This window comes from Pezoporus occidentalis, unplaced genomic scaffold (genome assembly GCF_034315485.1).
Source record: "Pezoporus occidentalis ecotype Australia unplaced genomic scaffold, CSIRO_AGI_Poc_V1 ctg35, whole genome shotgun sequence".
NCBI lineage: Eukaryota > Metazoa > Chordata > Aves > Psittaciformes > Psittacidae > Pezoporus > Pezoporus occidentalis.
In genome coordinates, this window is record NW_026915483.1 from 2,850,001 (window position 1) to 2,870,624 (window position 20,624).

A 20,624-nucleotide genomic window follows, 5' to 3' on the forward strand; every position below is an offset into this window, starting at 1 on the left:
CTGATAATAAAAACCAGCGTATGAAAGCTCTATTTTTAATGGTATTTAAAGTGACAGTAATTAAACATTTTATTACAGCACAAATAAAATCTGGTCATGTTATTATTACACATTACTACAACAGTGACAATCAATAAATTAATATACACTAATTACAACACTTGACTACAGCACCAATCTGGGAGGGGGAGGAGGGGAAATAATGATCAAATCCCAGTCAGAAGAAATGGGAAGGATTTACAGCTCTCTAACAGCAGCACTACAAACAGCACATTAAATCTCAGACAGATGTTTCCCTATGCAAACAAAGGGCTCAGTGACAAGACCTCTAACCCTTCTCTTTCTTTTTTTACACCACAGAGCAGTGCTGTTGCAGTTTGCAGCATCAGGCAGGCAGCCAGGCATGCACAGAACCACACGCACACACTTCACAGATGTGAAACACTTTCTCCTGAGCGATGCTGCAGTAATCAGCATTTGGTTCAAAGTTGTGGGTTTTAAAACACACCCAGACTTTTAGACTACAAAAAGTTGGTCCGTTTCTATTTGCACGCAGTAAAAGCTGACCAGACAAGCAGCCTCCTGCAAGCAGATCTCTTTTTACTGTTCCACATGGTAACTATGGTCAAAAGTTACTAAAATACTGAGATTTTGAAGCTGACCTTTACACTAGCTCCAAACTCAGTATATGAAACAGGATGAGGGTAGATGGGGGAAAGGACATAGTGAAAACAAGATGTGCAAAGTCTCTACAATAACTAGCATTTACTGTCACTGCAGCAACAGCCGGGGGGGTGTTAAAATGATTCAGCTAACTTCTTGCAGACTGCAAATCTCATTTAGCACTGAAATGCATTTGGTCTTGTCTCCAGGTACCTATTACCGACCTGCTTGTGATAACCTGACACTTGAGAAAGGCTGACAGACACACTTTAATTAAAAGGGATTGAAAATGCACTTACGGCAGCACAGCTGGGAACAAAAAAAAACAAAACCAACACAAAAATAAAAATCAGTGCTCTCCTTCATAAACTTGGAGCACTTCTACATAAAGGATGTGGACAGTGTCGTCCCCCACTGTAATTTAACTGAAGCTAGTCCACTTCCAGTTTGCCAGGAGCTGCTCAGAAGTCAGCCCTACCACGCCAGAACCCTTCCCACACCAGCTCCTCAGCCAGAGGCCACAAGTAAAAAAAAAAAATCCATTTTCTTCTCTGTAGACATTGCCAACGGTCATCTCTTTTGACACACTTCTTTGGCACGACGCTTCAAAGTTGCGTCATCCTTTCAATCCCACATTTAACAGGCCTCACTGCACTGGAACACTGAAGCTTTGGAAACATGACCTCGCCTCTGCTGAGAAATAAATACTACTTTGGACTGCCTTTCCTTCCCTTCCCCAAGCTGATCATCAAGTCTTGTGCCTACCACTTCATGAGATTCACTGCAAACTTCAGATTTATGACAGAGCATCATGATTACCACTTTACATAAAGGGTGTAAAGGGTGCATCAGTGCACTGAGCTGAAGAACTTGAATGCATATTCTAATTTCACATAGGAATTCTGCTGTCTGATGTCAGTTTTTCTTAACAGTGAAACCTGTTCTTCCACTTCCTACGTGCAAAGTCCTACAAGGTCACCCAGAGACAATGATCAATGTAACGCAGCAGTCCAGGTCGCGTCCCTCCTCCTCGTCCCAGCTGTACTTCATATGGGTGCAGCAATGTGATGCTTTGTCTACATACTGCTGTGATTTTCTGGAGGAGATTCAGAAAGCACAAAGCTTTGCGTCCAGATCTCATAGGAAAAAAAAAAAGAAAAGAAAAAAGCTTTTAGAGGGAAAAAATAACCCAAGAAAAGCCATGAGGCTGAGCTGGGTGAGGAGGACAAACACATTTCCAGTGCACTGCTCAGATCCAGGGGGTCAATGCTGAAGTCTGAACGCCAGGAACTGCTGGTTGGGATCCAAGGGCTTGCGTTACAAAGGTCAGGTTTGATGACATAATAGTCCCCCTGACCTAAAGTCAATAAAACATATTAACTAAGCAAGATTTTATAAATGAAACATATGCATAAAGCAGTAACAAAGGATCTTCTGAACCCTGACTTGAAAGTTCTTTCCTAAAGGGAGTAGTAAATATTTTTAGAACTACATTTGCAAAAGACAGATGCAATCCAGAATCATGTCATTAAGCCTTAAGACTTGCTGTGTCTCACTGTAGGAGGGATGAAGTAGAGAAAGAAAAGAGCCATTTCCAACAGAGGGTGTAATTGTACCTCTTGTACACAAAATTGTGCCTTTGAGTTAAGATCTAAAACGTTACTCAGGTTGAGTTTTGCCTAGTAGGTAACAGACATGGTATACTGACAAAGTAACTGTGACTTCCAGTACCTGCATAGGTATAATCATCCTGTCTAGCATTTACTACATTTTAAATACATATAGAGCATATATATAGATAGATATACTACATATGTACTATATACAATAGTATACATAACTTATACATAGTACAATTCTACAGTATTTACTTCTAGGCAGCACCTATAGGGAAAGTCTATTATATCAGTAATGCATTGGGTACAAGTGGAATACTCACTGCAGGGAAAACATTATGAAAAATAAATGCTTTAGGAATATTTGAAAAATCATCCCTTTATCTTGCTGACACTGTGAGAGGTGACACTGTCATTTATAACGCTGAACAGCGTGATTTAGAGGAGGTGTCATGCTTCGCTTCTGCAGCATGAGCCATTTGTTAGGGAGATAATGCATCAAGTTTCCTCCAGAAAAACACAACTACATTAAGCTAATTTTAAATCTAACAGCTTTGTTACTTCACTTGAATCCTTAATCACACTGTCTTTCAAACAAATGGTCTTGGCTCTTCATTTCTCCTCTCTCCTGGTATTTTGTTAACACAAATTCTGAAAAACGGTTTCACCACCAGTGAGATGCTACAGCACCCTGTGTGCTACAGCATTCCTGGATGTCCCACCTTGGTGGTGTTCAGCAACAGCTTCACTCCAAAGCTACTGCTCATGCACTTCCTTGCTATTCACTGCGAACAGTGAGCTCCCACCTCCTGTGAGCACACAACACAGTAGGTCTTTGCTGTTTTCATTACTATGGTTTTCCATATATAGGTCTCATTTTTAAGCCCGTTACTACAGTTAGGAAGCTCTATGCCTGTCATGCATGACAGAGGTGTGTGACCAAAAAGCACTCAAGCACATGCAGTGGGTCCCCCTGCTCAATACGTGCCCACAGATGACTTTAACAAGGCTGCTGAGAGGAGGGAGGAAAAGATGGTCCAAACTGCGGACCTAAACCCAGGAAAGCAAAGTAACAACAAACAACTGCTGCTCCTGATGAAACCCTCCTACATAACCTGCCTTGCTTCCACCATCACAGGCTTTTCCAAAGAACAGATTCATGTATCTCTATTTCCTCATCTTTCCCTGCGCTTCCCAATGGCCGTGTGTTTCTGCAGGAGAGCTGGGCGCCACTGGGAGCTCTGAATTTAGAAGGTTCATGCACAGGGCTAGAAAAAAAGCTGGTACGGAGCCCATCTATCAAAGCCTCACAGCCTGAAGCGGGGCAGAGATATGTATTTTTAACAAATACCACAGTCCCAGTGTTCATAGACCAGACTACACCCTATGGTTCTCCAACAGCTGACAGCAATTTAGGAAGTCAGGTTTCCCAAGTCCCAAAAAGGGACATGCTTCTCCTTCCCTCCCCAGTGCTTTCAGGCCTTTTTTTTGCATACCACCATCTGGCAAGCTGAGCACACATCACAACTGCCCCTCTGAAATAAAGGCAGCAGAAACCAAAAGTCAAGTTGTGCATTTCCAGCACAAGGGAGGGAACAAACAGCCTTTGCAGCTCCCTCCTCCTTTTCAAACCCATTACTGAACATCCATGCCCTTGCTGGCTGCAGTGATAGGAGCCTAGCCTTTGTATGCTGGTCCCAGAGCAGGTGGGATGTGAACTTCCAGGCTCAGTGCTCACCTGGTGATGTTGCTTCTCCCTGGTGCTGCTAACACAAACCAGGCTGACTCCTGACTCCAGTCACATTCCCTTCCCTGCCCCACTCTGCACTTCAGATGCCTCTACAGAAAATTAGCAACTTCACAGAATCACAGAATGGTTTGGGTTTGAAAGGACCTTAAGATCATCCAGTTCCAACCCCCTGCTGTGGGCAGGGACACCTTCAGGGCTGCTCCAAGCATTCTCCAACCTGGCCTTTAACACTGCCAGGGATGGAGCATTTACCACTTCTTTGGGCAACCTCTTCCAGTGCCTCACCACTCTCACAGTAAAACACTTCTTCCTTAAATCTAACCTGAACTTCCTCTGTTTAAACCCATCACCCCTTGTCCTATCACTACAGTCCCTGCTAAAGAGTCCCTCTCCAGCATCCTTGTAGGCCCCCTTCAGATACTGTGAGGCTGCTCTGAGGTCTCCATGCAGCATTGCTGGCCTTCTTTTTCCTTATTTAACTGCATCTGCCAAGACATTTGCCAAAGAGTGGAGGTGCCCAACCCAGTCCGCTCCAGGACACCCCTTTGGGGTCAGACAACAAGGCATACCTCCGTGGCCAGTGCCACCTTGCTTTAAACCGATTGCCATCATTTTGTAAAAATAACTGATCTTGGCCCTGTTAGAGCTTGTGGCATTCGTTCTTCATTAAATAAACCTCTCCTTGGAAAAGCCATTTACTCTATCAGGAACACCATGCGTTTATTACTGGCACAGAGAGCAGCCCATAATGTTGACAAATGCTACAATGATTGGTAAAACACTTACTGGTATAGCAGGCTTTAGGCTTAATTTCTAACAGGCTGACAGCACACAGTGCTAAACAACACATTTATTTGCACTTGAGCAGGAACAGCACACGCAGAAGTGGCCTCTCTGTACCCAGGTAATGTCAGCTGTAGCTCCAGGATACTCCACATCACGCACCACCTTCCAGTTTCTTACATCTTCGGTCTGGGCCAAGCTTCAAAGGAGACAGTGGAAATTCACAGCACCGCTTTCCCACACACTACATGCCGTGAACCCCAGGAGCGCAGACGGGTAGGAGTTCAAGTGAGTCACAACACATTTCTTTCTATGAACACCATGATTCACCCCAGCCAGGGCTGCTCAGGGGAGCCAGCTGCTTTTGAAGAGAAACATTACTTATTTTAAGGGTGAGAGGTGTGCTTGCTTCTCTGCTACCTGAGGGGAAGGGATCCAACTTCGCAGCACACAGCTGAAATTGGGAACACAGTCCCAGGCATCTGGCTGTGCCAGTGAGTAGCCGCCTAATAGGGTCACCAACCACTCCATAATGAGCTGTTATCATGCCCTTTCCCCTCTTCGTCCAAACATTTCAGGCTTGGCATAATCCTGACATGGAACAGGGGCTTTCCTAAGGTCTGAAAGAGGCTTCTCTATATTAAACAACAACAACAGAAGTAATTTCTTATTTTGCTGTTGCCTGAATCTAATCACCACAGCAGTACTTTGAAACTCATCCTTCTGGGTTTACCAAGGGCACAGCCTACACGTTCTTGGTGAAACTATCCCTTCTCAGAGGCAAATAAGCACTCTCTGCTCCAGCAGAGCATGAGAAGCAGAAGAGAACCACACCGTGGGAGATCCATCCCTGCAAACAGCTCACCTACTCATTCTTCTGACGGGACAGGAGAGTTACTGCTCAGCAGGGCACGCAGGAAACCCACCTAGATTCATATTTTATGGATGCCTACATAGGTCATTATACAAAGAGCTGTTCCAGATGAAGGCCTGCAACTGGGTAAGCCTGTAACAATGTTTTACATTAAGGAAAAACAGGTTTCCTCACACAACGCTGGCTCACCACAGAGAGCTACCACTGCATGGGTAATTCATAACGGGTCTGCATTTCAACAGCAACCAGCAAACAAATGGTTCTGTCATTTCTGTTCTGGCAGAACATTTTAGTAGTATGACAAATAAGTTCAAAGTATTTTCAAGGCTTTCTAAAGCTGCTTTCTACTATCTCCGAATACGCACCCCAGGAAGCTAACACACATATACAGTGAGCACTTGTGAACGTCTGCCTTCATAGCTATAGCTAACTAGACTGAGCAGCACCCATGGCAAGATGGAGAGCCTGGGCACTGAGAGCCTGGGAATTTCACAACGGTCTTTAGCATCTGTGCCAAAAAGTACCAGGACACTGTTATGGATGATGAAAACAGGATGCACATGGAAGGGGGAGGCCAGCAGCCACTTCTTCATCTCCTTTCTATTTATTCCTGGGTCAGCCTTGGAGTTCAGAAAGGCAGAAAACAACAGCAGTAACCAAACACTATGAAAAGCCAGAGCCCAAGAGAAGCAGAGCTGTGTTTCCCTGAAACAAGTGGATTATTAGTTTTTTGTCAGTTTAAATATTATATTCTGCTTACTGACTGTCAGTAAATTTACAAATAGTTGGCAGCTTGGCTTATGACCAGGACCCAAAGGAACATAGATTGTAGCAGTTTAATGGCCTGTTCTTATCAACAACAGCAGCAGCGTTTAAAGTACTTCTCATTGCTGGTAAATTTATCTTTAAAGAACCCCCAACAGCAGAAGAGATGCTAGTTTTATGTTCTTCACCCTGCTGTGGCCTCATATTAGACAATTATTCATTCCACACACCCCCAACTGCTTCTCCAAAGCTTTGAACTTCGCTTCATTCCAACTGCTAGGATTGCAAACCCAGTGATGAAAATAGACATCTCCTGGCTTTTCAACAAACAGCAAAAATTCCTCACTCCCCTACAAAGGCTGTATCTAGCATTCAAGCTGTGATGAGTCAGCAGTGCTGCTACGCCAAAGACACCAGGCCTGGACATTCTTGAATTCTCCAGATTTCTTGGTGCCAGAACTGAATACACACAGACAGATAAAAGCCTTAAGAGAGCGGTGGTTTGAACACTTCCAGGGCTTGCAATACTCCAGACTCTTCATCATGAGCCTTGTATCACACCACATGTTCTTCCTGCAAGAAATACTGCAGCTCCCATCCAAGAGGTGGTGGGTTTGCACCTCCTGGATTTACATATCTCCTTTTCCCATCCTCTCACATGTGGAGCAGCACAAGGATGAGCCCAAGCTCACACTGCTGTGCTGAAACCTCTCCATTGCCTGCAGGCACAACCCAATTGGACTGCTCAGGGCTACATTTTCCCATCAGCAGCCACAGGCAAGATGTGAAGTCACCAATAAACTACTGAAGTGGCTAATTTTTAAATGACATTTCCATGCTGACCCAGCGTGGTCAGTTTGCTAACTCCAAAGAGCATTTGCCAGCATTTGCTTTGCTCTAGCACCGTGACACACCTCCACTGGCAAAACGCTCCAGCCACCTGTTGCGCCTACACAAGGAGAGCATCCCAACGAAACAGCGCACTCCAGCTACATGAAGCAGGACCCGATGAAATACTTCATTTACCATAGTTTCCTCCATCTCAACCATGAGTTACTGAAGCTTAGCCCCAGACTGCAGTAGACAAAGAGTTCACTGCAAAGAAAAGTCTACAGAAAAAGCCACAGTTGGTTAAACTAACCAAGAGATTGTACAGGGTGAACCGAGTGTGGGAAATACATTAAGAAGGAAATGGTATCAAAATAAATTCAGGATACCCGTCCAGGAATGTGAACTGTTGCTTTGCATGCAATTACATAGGAGACAAATCATAGCTCTGGCTGAAAATGTAAACATCTCTATAAGCAATAGGGGACGAAAAGCAGGGTGTCCAAACTAAAAGGCTCTCATGCCATTAAAAGTAATCACTAAGCAACTATTAGCCAGTCTGAAAAGAAGATGAAAGGATAACAGAGGGAGATACGGGGTGGCAATTACACGGGAAGTAAAGTAAGTCTGTATTTATTTTTGTTTTTATTAAAACTCCACAGATATTGATAGCCAGACTGTACTGGCGGGAGGAAGGGAGGGGAAGAAAAGCAAAGTAACAAAAGGGCTGGCATTAGTCCCAGGTTCCCCAGACAGTCCTTCCCCACAGCTCCAGAGACAAGCACCATCTCAGGGCCACCCCAGCTCCAGACCATCAGACGGCATCTGAGAGCATGCAAATCGTAAGTGGGAGACATATAGTAATATGGTCCTTTTGGACCAGCTTATGAAAGGAGCAACAGCATCAGAAGAATTTTAGCAATGGCAACAATGAAAATAAAATTTGCCTGTCCTAGGTCTAGATTTTAAGGACATTGACACCTCCTGAAGCAAAACTCAAGTAAGTCATCTGCTATCATCATCACTTCATAGGCAGGGGAGATAAAGCACAGAAAAGTGGAATAACTCGCCAAGTCCATTCTGCAGGCCAGTTCCTGCAGTCCCCCTTCCACCAGACCACCCTGTTTTCACCACATATGAAGGATTCCTCAGGATTTTATACAACTGCTTCCCAGCCCCAAACACTTACAAATGCCACATCAACACTCCTCCGACTTCAAGAAATATATCCAGGATACCCCATCTACTTGCTGCCCCCATGAAAGTTGAAATAATGTTTGTTTCTAAGGAACCACCTCGCTGAAGAATTAGCATTACACAGCTGCACCCATGGTAAGATGTGCCAGACAGTTACATGCTACAAATCATTATTAGACAACTACTCAGAGCAGAAAGTGGAGCAGCTGTTGATGCTATAGTACTCCTTTTAAATTTGCCTACTAGAAAACCCAGGATCTGAATCAACATTCCCAACATCATCTCCAGAATTCACAGATAACATGCCAGCTGACACCATTCTAGCTATAAAGCACAGTAAGGTTCATTTTTAAAATATTATAAAAGAGTACCTGCTTAGGGAGCAAGGTGACCACAGAAATATGCATCTGAAAGCGTCTACCCTTCCTTACAAAAATTAATTATGTTATGTTTCAAAAAAGCCCTGTTTGAAACATTTGGTGAAGGACATGGAAGAGATGTTTTCAGGACTTCCTTAAGACCATGTTGGAAGACTGTTTGGTCTGATGCCTCAAAAGACTAGTGCGATTTCTGTCAGCACCTCTGGACCAGTTGGAGGTGAGGTCCACAGAGGTTTCCCTCTATTCCTGTCACACTCAAAACCCCGGTACAAAGGGGGATTAGTACTAGGGTAAAAATACGTTATCAAAAGACACAGATAGAGCTCGGCAGGACAAGGCTTGTCATCTTTGCTACGTGCTGTTTACTGTCTAGGATGACAAAACCACCAAGTCCTCAACTACCCTCACACAATCATAGTACTGTTCTATATTTCCCCTTTCAAAACATTATACAGTAGAGCCATCAAAGATATAAACCAAGAAAACACTGGTACTATTTATAACACTTTTCTGACATCTGCTATTCTGAGATGAATAGCAAGTGACAGCTATAGAAAAACACAGAGCAATATTTGGATAAGCAAATATATACTAGATAAAATGCTAGGAAGACAGGAATGAAGGTTATACTGCCAATATGGCACACACTCCAACAGCACGCTGCCAGCCCAGGACTCAGCAATTGTATGCACCCTTCCTGCAGCAGTATTAGCAAAAGCATACAGACATTCATCTGTAAGACCCTATAAAGAACATAGCTTTCCCACAAAAATCTGTTTGTTTTCCAGGACACAACAAGCAAAAACAGATAATGAAGACATCTGCAGGTGATGCTTGAAAGACATGGTGAAAACATGGGGGAAGAGTAAAATTGGATTTCTAACACTCAGTAATCTCAACTCTGTCACAGACCTTTTACTAATGGCACAGAAATGGATTTTATTTGGATATATCATATTCTTAGAACATTTTTAAGCAGAAACAGTATGATCTGTAATGTCCTGACTGCACTGCTTCCCAAAACAATGGTAAACCGGGCAATCTTATCACAGTAACTCAATACCCAACACATACATACAGACACATCACCTCAGACGGCTGCAAAGTGAGATCCCGAGATTTCTTCTCTCTCTGCCCTTTCAGCATCAGTTTCCTTCATTAATGCCTATTGCTCCTTCTTAGGAGACCTGACCAGTACCTAGAAAATGTATTTTCATCTTCCTGCTGGAGTATATATTGTGCCACTTGGAAAAAGATACTTTGTCAGGTTAAAGAAGAATAAAGAAAAATCAGAAAGCAAGCAAGCACTCCAGAAGAATGAACTTGGTTATTCTGTTACATTTGGCAGTTGTTAGAATTCACAACAGCACATACAGCAATAAACACATTTACTTTGAAACCAGCAAGAAATAGGTTTAATAAGGCCCGACTTACAATTCACAAGTCATTTGCAAGCGAAAAGACCGGACCTTAATTCCTGTACATCGCAGCCTTCAAACTGCACCAGAAGTCCCAATTTCAGAAGTAATCTCAGAAGTCAGGGAACTTGTTACTGTTTCAGCCAGGCAGGAAACAGAGTGGGAGCTTAACTGCTAAATAAATGATGCTTTGCAACAATTAGAAATGAAATTAAGTCTGTCTGGAATCTTACTGCAGCCCTGGCAACGCAGCCCAGGCTCCACTGCCAGCTGAACTGCACACAGCAATCCAGATTTACCAGAATAAAACTTGATAGGATACTGAATTAGGATAGGAATACATTCAAAACAACCAAGAGCTTTTTTCAGCCTGCCATATGAACATTACAGTCATATATATTTTACAGCCATCACTTTTGACACAGCTAATTCAATTTTCTTTTAATGACTTGGGGGAGAAGGAGGGTTTTTTCTTGGAGCAGCAGTCAGTGGAAACAAAGAATGACCGCCTTTCACAAGATCAGAGACATATTCGCACATGAACAGCTGAAGAAAACGGGACTCAACAGTCTGCAGATGCCCATGATATAATAAGAACAAATAAAAAGCTTAGACAGTGTAACTCTGCAACAGCAAAAGCATAAATCCTGCTGGAAGCACTGGAGTCAGATGGCCTTTTAAATCACTCACAGGTTCTAAATTTCCTGGCTATGGACTACAAGCTGGTATTAAACCACAAAAACCTTTTGCCAAACAGATACTGAGGCAATAAATAGCCATAGTAAAGCAGAGACAGATAGGCCTTTGAATCCACTGGTCAAGAAAATTGGTATCTCCAAGACATAGCACAGATTACTGCACCTGATCAAGCAACTGCAGCAGATACCCAGTGCTGGAGGCACCCTGCAGCACTCTTTTCCCCCAGTCTTGGCTTTCTCCAGGCAGCACTGCCTGGGAGCAAGAATCATAGAATACCAGGTTCAGAGGGAGCTCAAGATCATCTGGTCCAACCTTTCTTGGCAAAGCATGACCTAGACTACACGTCTCAGCATCCTGTGTACCTTAGTCTTTAACATGCCTACTGTTGGGGAGTTCACCATTTCACTGGGGAGGTTATTCCAATGGCTGATTGTTCTCAGCCACTGGAAGGAGGAGGTGGCAGAAATTATGGGAAAAGGGCTCTGATTCAGTGCCCAGGGACAACACCATGAAACAGCCAAGAAACTGGGGAGTTGATCGACTACTGGCAACAGTCAAGTTGAGGGAGAGCCCCTGGGTGCAAAGGAGACAGGTAGGGATGTGCAGACACCAGCCCTGTTAGCAGTCCGTGCACAAGCAAGCACTTTGCTAAAGACCCCATATCAAGCCTCTACATTTGGTGGATAAGACTGAGATGTGCCGAGTCCCATCAACCCTGAGCTGGAAGAAGGAGTAGAAGAAAAATATCAAGTCATTGCTGAATAACACTTAAAGTAAATCCCCATGTCAATCCTGGGCAATTTGTTTTAATCTGTTTCTATGTCTAAGCACCTAATCTCTAAAACCCATGACTAAGTTCTCACTCCCTCATCCAACTATACGCAGCCTCTCAACACTTTTAATAGCAAACTGATACAGATTGGATCAAACACAATGTTTCCATTAAGCCACAATACACCACGTATCACTCCATGAGTCTTTAGTATTCATGGGCAGGCGCTTCTCACACAAAGTACAGCTACGCTGTCCTTTAGCCAGCAATTACAATCAAAACAGGCTGCAGCAGAAATAAATCTGCTATTATATAAATGCCAATACAAAAAATAAAATCAAAGACAGCCATTACTGTATGGAACCCAATGACTAACACAGAGCACGACTACAAAAACATTTTCTTAAGCACATTCTCAGTAATCCCACAAAATGTGTGCAGCATCCCTGCACTGAAGGGCTAATTGGGCACAGGTTTATAGCACTTCCCAGCGTTACTCAGCTGTAAAATAGGGGATTCATTTTACAATCAGAACTGGATGAAAGAAGTGAGGGTTATTAATACCTGACAGCCTCTAAGTTTTTCTCTGCTTAAGGAAAGTAGGCAGGTATGTGCTTGCTTTATTGTTGAGTGCATTTGACAACAAAAAAATGCCTTTTTTAATATAGAATCTTACACACTGACATTTTCCTTAGGAAAAATAGAATAATAATACAGTTCTTCATTATTTCAGTTTGGGTTAGGGTTTTTTTGGTCATAAGTGGAGCGGGCAGCTCTTACAGTGAAATCTTTTCTGCAGACTAATCACAGTCTCCAACCATATGATCATGCCCCCTTCCCCAGCTAAGCCATGTTGGCCTTGGTAAACACACACAGAAGCAGGAACCCCAAAGTGCTCGTTAAATTACCCTGTTAATTCACAAGGTGACACCGTGCCAGGACTAGAACAGTGACTCAATATGACACGGTGGTCACACAGAGAAATTAAAAACATTTTACACATCCAGGTCTAATCTTCTATCAGTATTTATAGGTAACAGATTCATATGGATTTATAGCCTCAAGGGATCCTGAGATGACCTATTCCCATCTCCCTGTGTAACACAGGCCACATTATATCAATCAATTCCTCCCTGGCTTCTGTTTTAACTAGAGCATTTCCCTATACATCAATCCTTGATTTAACGCCTTTCCATGACAGGGAACCCACTGGCTAACACTTGATAAATTGCTTCAGTGGTTAATTATCCACCCTGTTAAAAAAAGTATATTCCATTTCCTGACAATGCATTACTTGTAAAATTACAACAGAGCTTTAATAAAATGGCCTTTTTTAATCTGTAGCTATTGAAGAGTAGAACAATAAGAACATAAACTCCCATTTTACAGACTTGAACAAAAAGGACATAAAAGAAGGTACTACTGTAGAGAAAATATAAGGAAGAGATGTTTAAAAAGGCTTCCCAGAAAAGATACAGACACATCCCAGATCACTCGCTCAGATGGACCAGTTGGCTGTGAAAGAAGATTATTTTAATATACTGTATTTAAACAGTATTTTATACTGTAGTTCTGCAAACAGTTAAAGATGCTAAATCCATGGGCAATGAATCCTGGGCATAAGAATTAAGAGCCCTGTGATACTCTTGACCTTTAAAAACAGCCTCCCATTTGGGATAGCAACGCACGGGCAACAAATACGCTCCTTCTCATTAGGAACAGGTCCTTCCAGCCAGGGCAACAAGACCATCCTGGATGCAGATGATGAGCTGCTCAGAGAACTTTCATGGCCACCTTCATGTCTAAGCAAATGCCTAAAGAAGTGGGCAATAGCTGTTTTCTTCCCTGTCTATTTCAGTATCAACTTAGGATGCACCAGAGCACTGTTTAAGCTCTCTGAGAAGAGCAGGATAACTGCCTCCAGGTCTCTTGACCAAAAAAAAAACCATTTGCCAGAAGACACACATTCACAAAAAACATCTATTGCAACTACACAGGTAGGAAAGTCATACTTAAAGAGCATGTTATATATGAAAAAACCTTCCTTTGCATAAGGCCTTATTCAAAGGCCACTCAGACCACTTGAAAAGCTCTGTTTCACCATTAACTGCCCAGAACCACCCTGCCCAGGCAAAGTGGGGATGAACTTACAGTCTAATGATGCATGTCAATTCAAGCTAAAATAATGAGGCAGTATTTAGTGTGACGGAAGCAAGTGGAGACCCTCACTGGTTTGGCTTCTCTTGCAAAGCATCTCAGTGAGCAAAGAGTTACAAGTTCATTTTTCTGCATATGTCAAGTATTCAAAGACATAAAACAAACAGAGCGTGCATAAGCTTCTTCTGATGCATATAAAACACATATCATACTTAACCTTGAGACATAAAATGACTGGGCCTGAGCCAGCATTTTTAAGACTTTTAGGATCAAACTCTTCAGAACACTGCCTAGGCCATTCATAATAATTTTAGAAAAAGGAGGAGAAAAAAAAATCATGGGTGGTAAAAGCCTTGGCTTGTTTAAACAAATCTCCATTGATTACTCTGCAGTGTGCAACAGCCCACATCCCTGCTGCAATCCTGACCAAGAAGCATCAATGTCCAAGACACACAACACCACAGGGCTCACAGAAAGCAACGTATCAACCTAGGACTTAGAGACCATTCCAGAAACAAAGCCTTTCATGATTCCCGAGGCACAGTTTGAGAGTTAACACCACTGATTTGGGCCGTACGATGGTTTGAAAGCCTTGGTTGGAAATGACCTGGAAACTTGGACAATTCCAAACCAAAAACCCACAGCCACACTTCCACAAATGAGAGGAAAGAGTTAGCAGCAAAGAAGGCATTTGAGCAGTTTGCTGGTTGGAGCTAGTGGACAGGATTAACAAATAAGTAAGAGAAGGAAGAAGAGGAAGGAGTTTAAGTGTTTGGGGGCTCTTAAGCCTAAACAGTAGCAGTAATTGAAATTAAGCAAAGAATCCCCTTTCCTTCACCCTTTTCTCCTATTTACAGTCCAACTACTGTCAATGTATTTACACGTATTTGCTAGGACTGGCTTTGTGAGACAGCTCATGTTTTTCAGAGACTGTTCCACCTGACTGTGCTGCACTATTCCCTGCTGATGCCATGCTCCTAATTACACAATATTTGAGCAAAGATAGGCCTTGTCCCCCAAAACAGACATGCAAACTTCTCCCCTTCACTCTGGACATCAGCCAGAAGAAGCACTGGTGAAAGCAGAGAGATCTACTCCAAGCCACCTTTCCTACCCAGCTTCACAGCATTTGGCAAAATGGGCAATAAACTCTCTTTGGGAGGACCCATACATAGCAAAAAACCTAATGGAGCAAAAGGAGTTACAAGTTCAGAGGTGGCTCTAACTTCCCCTACAGTTTTAAATATATTAGTATGCTGATAGTTATTAAAAGAGTGCCTTCAAGAAGCAAGTTGGCCTCTCTAAAAATCTTTGTCTTCAAAACTTAGTATTATTTTTAAATCCTAACAAAGAATCCAGGCATGATGAATGCTCTCTCAGCCCAGAATCCCTCTGATTATTATCAAAGGAATTGTTTAATATAAAGTCATTGCAATTGTAAAATGCCAAGTGCGCAGTTAATATGCTGATACCAAAAACTGAGTAATACAGCTGGTGAGCATCCTAAACCTTCTGCCAACTTACTCATGGTGTGAATATGAAAAAAAAAAATCCCAACCCAGTTTGCTACACAGCTTTAAGCTGTCAACAGATTTTCTCCTAAATAGCTTTTAAACCAAACCAAACAAAGCGCATGGCCAGCTGTGCTCAACTCCAGGTTTACTGGCAACCAATTAATGTTTTACTAATTCCAGCAAGTACTAACTCCTTCCTGATTGCTGTTAGGGTACAAGGCTGGAAAAAAAAACACTCCACGTTGCTTTAAAGCAGGTTTCCCTCCCTGAGCCTAGGCAAGGAGGCTGCAACAGGCAAGGAGGAGGATGCTGAGGAGCTTAGCTTGCTGCTTTGGGAGCACCAAGCATCCGTTGGAAAGGTCAAGCGTATTGATTGTGTGCACAGGGGTGTGGAGGAGGCCAGAAACCCCAGGTTTGCTCTTGTGCCTGTCGGAAATTATCCTGCAAAAAGCAAGCAGGGTAAAAGGTTAATGAAATACAAGCTGAGGAAATTCAGCAAGGACACAGATGACTGTGCCACAAGGCCCTGGGGCCGGCTATGTTGGCTGGGGCCCTTGCCCCAGATAAAGGCCTGCAGAGATGACAATGGAGTTACGAAAGCAGTGACTGTTTGTGCCTCCCATGGCAGGGGTTAACGTGCCCTTGCAAGGACCACCACCTAATTCCCACTCGGGAAGGAGTCCCCACTGTGCTTCCTCTGTCCTCTATCTGGGAAGGACCTGAAGGGTTTACAAGGAAGGAAACATATGGAAATTGGGCAATGAAAGCTTACGTGACATAAGGAACGCAGTGAGTACTGACTTAGGTTTTCCTTGAAGGAAGCAGCAAAGCCACTGGTGCAGTAAGAGCAGAGACCTCGGAGATGTGGAGTCCCCAGCACTGCAGTACTTCCCTAGCCAGGCTGCGCTTGCCCAAGAGCTTGAAACCCAGTCCTGGAGACCTTAATCCAATGTTCAACTTCAAAACAGACTTCTCATAGTGATATGAAAACAAACCAATGGGATATGCCAAGGTAGCACCTTCATTTGGCACCCCATTTAAGGGCATCTTTACTGTCAAATCCATCACCATGCTTTATTTTGTATCAAGCAATACACTGTTCAGCCTCAAAATCAAAATTAACTGTATGAAGTTTTGCATAGGGTGTGGGTTTGTTTTACTTTCTTTTCTTAAAAGGACAACTAATTTTTCTCATGCACAAACTTTCCTGTACCCCATTTCTGCCATCCCTATGGATTTCTGAAAGTATTTACAAAAAAGGGATTAGCACCTCTGGGTTGCATATGCAATGATTAGAACCATAAAATGAATTTTTCTAATCCAGGGGTTTGAATAATTTTCATTGAACACAGATTCCAGATCCAAACCCAAACTTTTAGTGTTACCTAATCAGAGTATCCAAAATACACGAAGAAATAGAAGGGGGGAGACACCAAAAACCAAACCCCAACAACATTCATTGGAGAATTTCACTATTTCACCGATTTACTCAGATAAACAATCAAGGACCTTCCCACCATAGTGTGAGAACCATTTAAGAGCATAAACTCAAGAACATCTATGCGCTATAGAAGCTGCCATTGGACCAGTCACATGTGGTAAGTAGAAAAACAATTTGATATTTGGAATCACTTTTACAACTGGCGCATTAAGGCGACAGACTTAGGAAAATATGAACGCAATGCAAGACTAAAGCAAAGAAAGAGCCTCACATAATTCACAGCAAGTACTCTGCCAGCACTTCACCAGGTGAATGAAATTAGCAACCTGACAATTAGCAAAGGGAATAAATCCCCACTCAAAAGCAAGCAGAAAGGAATTTTCAAGCGCATGAATGCAAATACTTGGCTTCATGCTTGCTGCTGTTACCACTGCAATATGTTTAGCCATTTCTCTATGGCATATAGAGCTCAACCCAGTATGAAAACAAATCACTGACTGTCTGGGCAGATTAGTCAACGTCAGATCAAATTAGACCTTCCCCTAGACTATGCAGGGGCTGTACGAATTTATCAGAGTCTCACAGATTCTTTGCTCTCTTGACATGAATATGTCAGAACAGCCCAGAGACAAAAGGCACTGAGATCTGGAGACTACAAATGCACAGTTTTGGAAGGCTGTTTATTGTCATGCTTTGTTTTACCATTAACCTCATGCACAGAGAAGTAGTTTTGGAGACAGATAATGCCACAGGAGATAACAAGAGAAAGCAGCTTTCTCTTCTCCAAGGCTCTCCCTGGGAGACACCGCAGGGCTGACTAAGAGTCCACCTCCCATGCCTGAAACCTCTGCTGTGCTGTGAAAACACAGTGGGGAGATTTCACATCATTTGTAGAAACTAGAGATTATCAAGTGTTATATGACAGGGACACATCCCTCAAGCTTTGCTGTCAGAAGATACTACACAGAGAAGGTAAAGCCTCCGGGCTCCAGCAGAAATACTTCAAGAAACAGAGGAAAAGAGAAAGGAAGGATCTGTGTTACAAAGGACATAACTAGGATGGATGAGAGAGACAACCCAAAGTTTCCCCTAAACCATGATGTCTCTGCCACCATCAGTCAAGCACAGAAAGAAACCCAAGAAGAGCCACCACTGATGCAGCTGCAGGAGCAGCAGAGGAACACCAGAATACCCTGACCACAGCCCAGGTACCCCCACAGGGAAACCAGCCCATGCCCAATTCAACTGCTTTTGTCACCCACAGACTATCAGAAAGATGCTGCTGGGAAACCATGCAGGGTACAGGCAGCAAGCAACACCAGTCAGTATTTCTAGGATGGGATGATACCTTTCAAACTCAGCAGCACACCTGGCAGTGAGGTTTGGACATGAAAATACATCAGCATCTCTGCTTGATGGAGAAAGACAACTTTCCTGCCTGAGGCAAGGGCCAGGCAGCACAGCAGCAGCATAACACCATCTCAGCATCCATCTCCCACCCCTCTCCCCAGCACCTTCAAACTACGCTGCAGCTCAGGCACCTGTGGCAAAGTTTCCAGCATCTACAAGTGTTTCAGAAGGATTTAGAGCCCTTGCTCACCTCACAGCATCCACTCGGCATGCTCTCTCCTCTCCCCAGAGCCGGCTGTATTCACTCACACTGCCCTGGTCCTGCAGCACTGTGGAGGATGCCACTCTGACAAGCTTGTCCTGCAAGCATGGCCCGTAGGTTTAAGAGCACACTCCTGTGGCACCAGCCAGGGGTGTAAATGCCGACCTTTCGCTCTCCGGTCAGTCACCTGGGAATTGCTCCCACTGCCCAACAAGATGACAGGGGGTGGGAGGACTCTAACATTTATCACCAGCCCTTCAAAGCAGAGAGCAAAACCTGCCCAACCACAGCCGCTTGATGATCTCTAGCACATGCAGGTGTAGGTAATGAGGGAAAACAAGTTCAGGCTGAGTTCAATAAGGTATTCAAGCCTATGCTTAGCTCTGGGAGCCACAGGTCCTCCCAGCTTCATAAGCCTTACCCAGTACTCCTGGACAGGCTGGTACATACCTCTGCTTCTGCACCAAGCCATAAGCAACAGGAGGTTTTGAATTTATGCATTCACTGAAGGCATGTCCAGAGCAATCCTTACTGGGATGATGTGTGCTGTGAGAGCCCTTCAAATATGGACTTCCTTCGTTTACATCACATTGTATCAGTAGTTAATGACTCTCAATTACACCAAGTGCTTTTTAAAAATCATGGTACAATCAGTTCCAAAACCCACGGAAGTATCTGACAACCTGAATTCTCATTAAGAAGATACAATTATAAACAACAATCTAGTTATTTGTAACAGACACCAGAGCGCACACTGCTTATTAAAACAATTGTCAGCTGTCTGGAAGGCAGGATCATCTTGTGCTTTTTATTTAAGGAACACAATGGTAAAGAGCACCGAACCATAACAGCACAGAAAGCAACTGTGCTTGGAGGGCTACTTTGCCTTTTCAAAGGGAAATCAGGAGCACAATAATGTTTTATTGTTATTCTTTCAGAATACACAAGCGAACAATATATTGCTTAAAAACAATTTCTTGTAAACAACTTTAATAGGATAAGCAAACAATACCTTAAGAAATAAAAGGAATTTATATCCTGAAAGATCAAGTTATTACTTTGGCTTGTTGATATGAAATAAACTATTTATCAGCACTCAAATCATTTAGGAACTATAACCACAATGATCTATAAGGAAAGATTATGGCAAGGAAACAGAAGCGTAACATAAATATTGAGGATTTCAATGCAGCAAAGAACACACACAACTCCATAGCCACAGGAGGAGAGGGTTAGAGCACCGCCCTTTCTGACAGCCACCAAACACCAAGCAGGGTAACAATTTCAGTGCTTTCACAGAAACAAGAAATGGACGAGGATAAATTTTACAAGAAAATAAAGGAATTACCCAACAGCTTTCCTTGGTGAGACTTGCAGCTTGTAAACTTAACTTCCAGAAATACAAGCTGGAGCCAAAGCTGACACTGGCACAGAGCACGCAGGCACGTGCCACAAGCCAGGCTGATGGATGGGCAACCCTGCCCTGGCAGCCAGCAACCAGGAATTTCACTAGGAACAAACCAAATCCACCCGAGCTCCCAAGATGGCTCCGAAGGATGGACTCGGGAGAGGGAGCAAACAAAGAGCTGCTGCAGCAGCCCTGAGGGTCCACCTTGAGAAACCCCTTTCAGCCTCCTCCACTCTTACTCAAACCTCTTCCTTGTGTCTTAAGGAGAGGAAAAGAGCCTGCCCTGGGTTTCATTTACCCCGTGCAAGCCCGTGCTCAGCACTCCTTACCTGCTGCCTTCACTCACTCCAGTTTGGGATTCCCAGCCAGAGACACACAGGCTGCTGGCAGAGGGTGCGATCCCAGGCGCTCCTCTGCTTCATACCTGGGCGTGGGACACTGAGCATGTTCCGGGTTCCTCCCCAGCCAGGTTTCAGGGGATAAAAAAGAAGGAGAAAAAGCTTCCCTGCAAGTAGATTAGAGATGTCCCAGCAGCAGAGGAGCTTATCCTGGATCTGTTTCAAAGCATTTCAGCTCGAAAGGGGATAAAGCAGTAAGCAAAGTGCACACAGCCGTGGCTCGTTTTAGCCACTGGCTTTAAATCAACCCAGACAAATAAAAAGTCCCTCGGAGCAAAACACGCAAGATCAGGGTCCCCTTCCAGGTGCTGGCGAAACACACCTGCATGTTTGGTTGTGCCTCGGTTCC

At 43.6% G+C, this 20,624-nt stretch overlaps 1 protein-coding gene across 27 annotated transcripts in view; it reads right to left on the reverse strand.

Moving 5' to 3' along the window:
- The window catches only part of MAGI1 (membrane associated guanylate kinase, WW and PDZ domain containing 1), a 339,592-nt gene that overhangs the window by 264,322 nt on the left and 54,646 nt on the right, over window positions 1–20,624 (reverse strand). The window contains exon 1 of one of the 27 annotated variants that reach the window (XM_062630260.1): window positions 18,920–19,039. The exons of the other annotated variants lie outside the window; for them this stretch is intronic. Within the exon in view, the coding sequence (XP_062486244.1) occupies window positions 18,920–18,941 (22 nt within the window). The 5' untranslated portion in view covers window positions 18,942–19,039. Of the gene's footprint in view, window positions 1–18,919; window positions 19,040–20,624 lie in introns of those variants that run through there. 27 annotated transcript variants of the gene reach the window in all.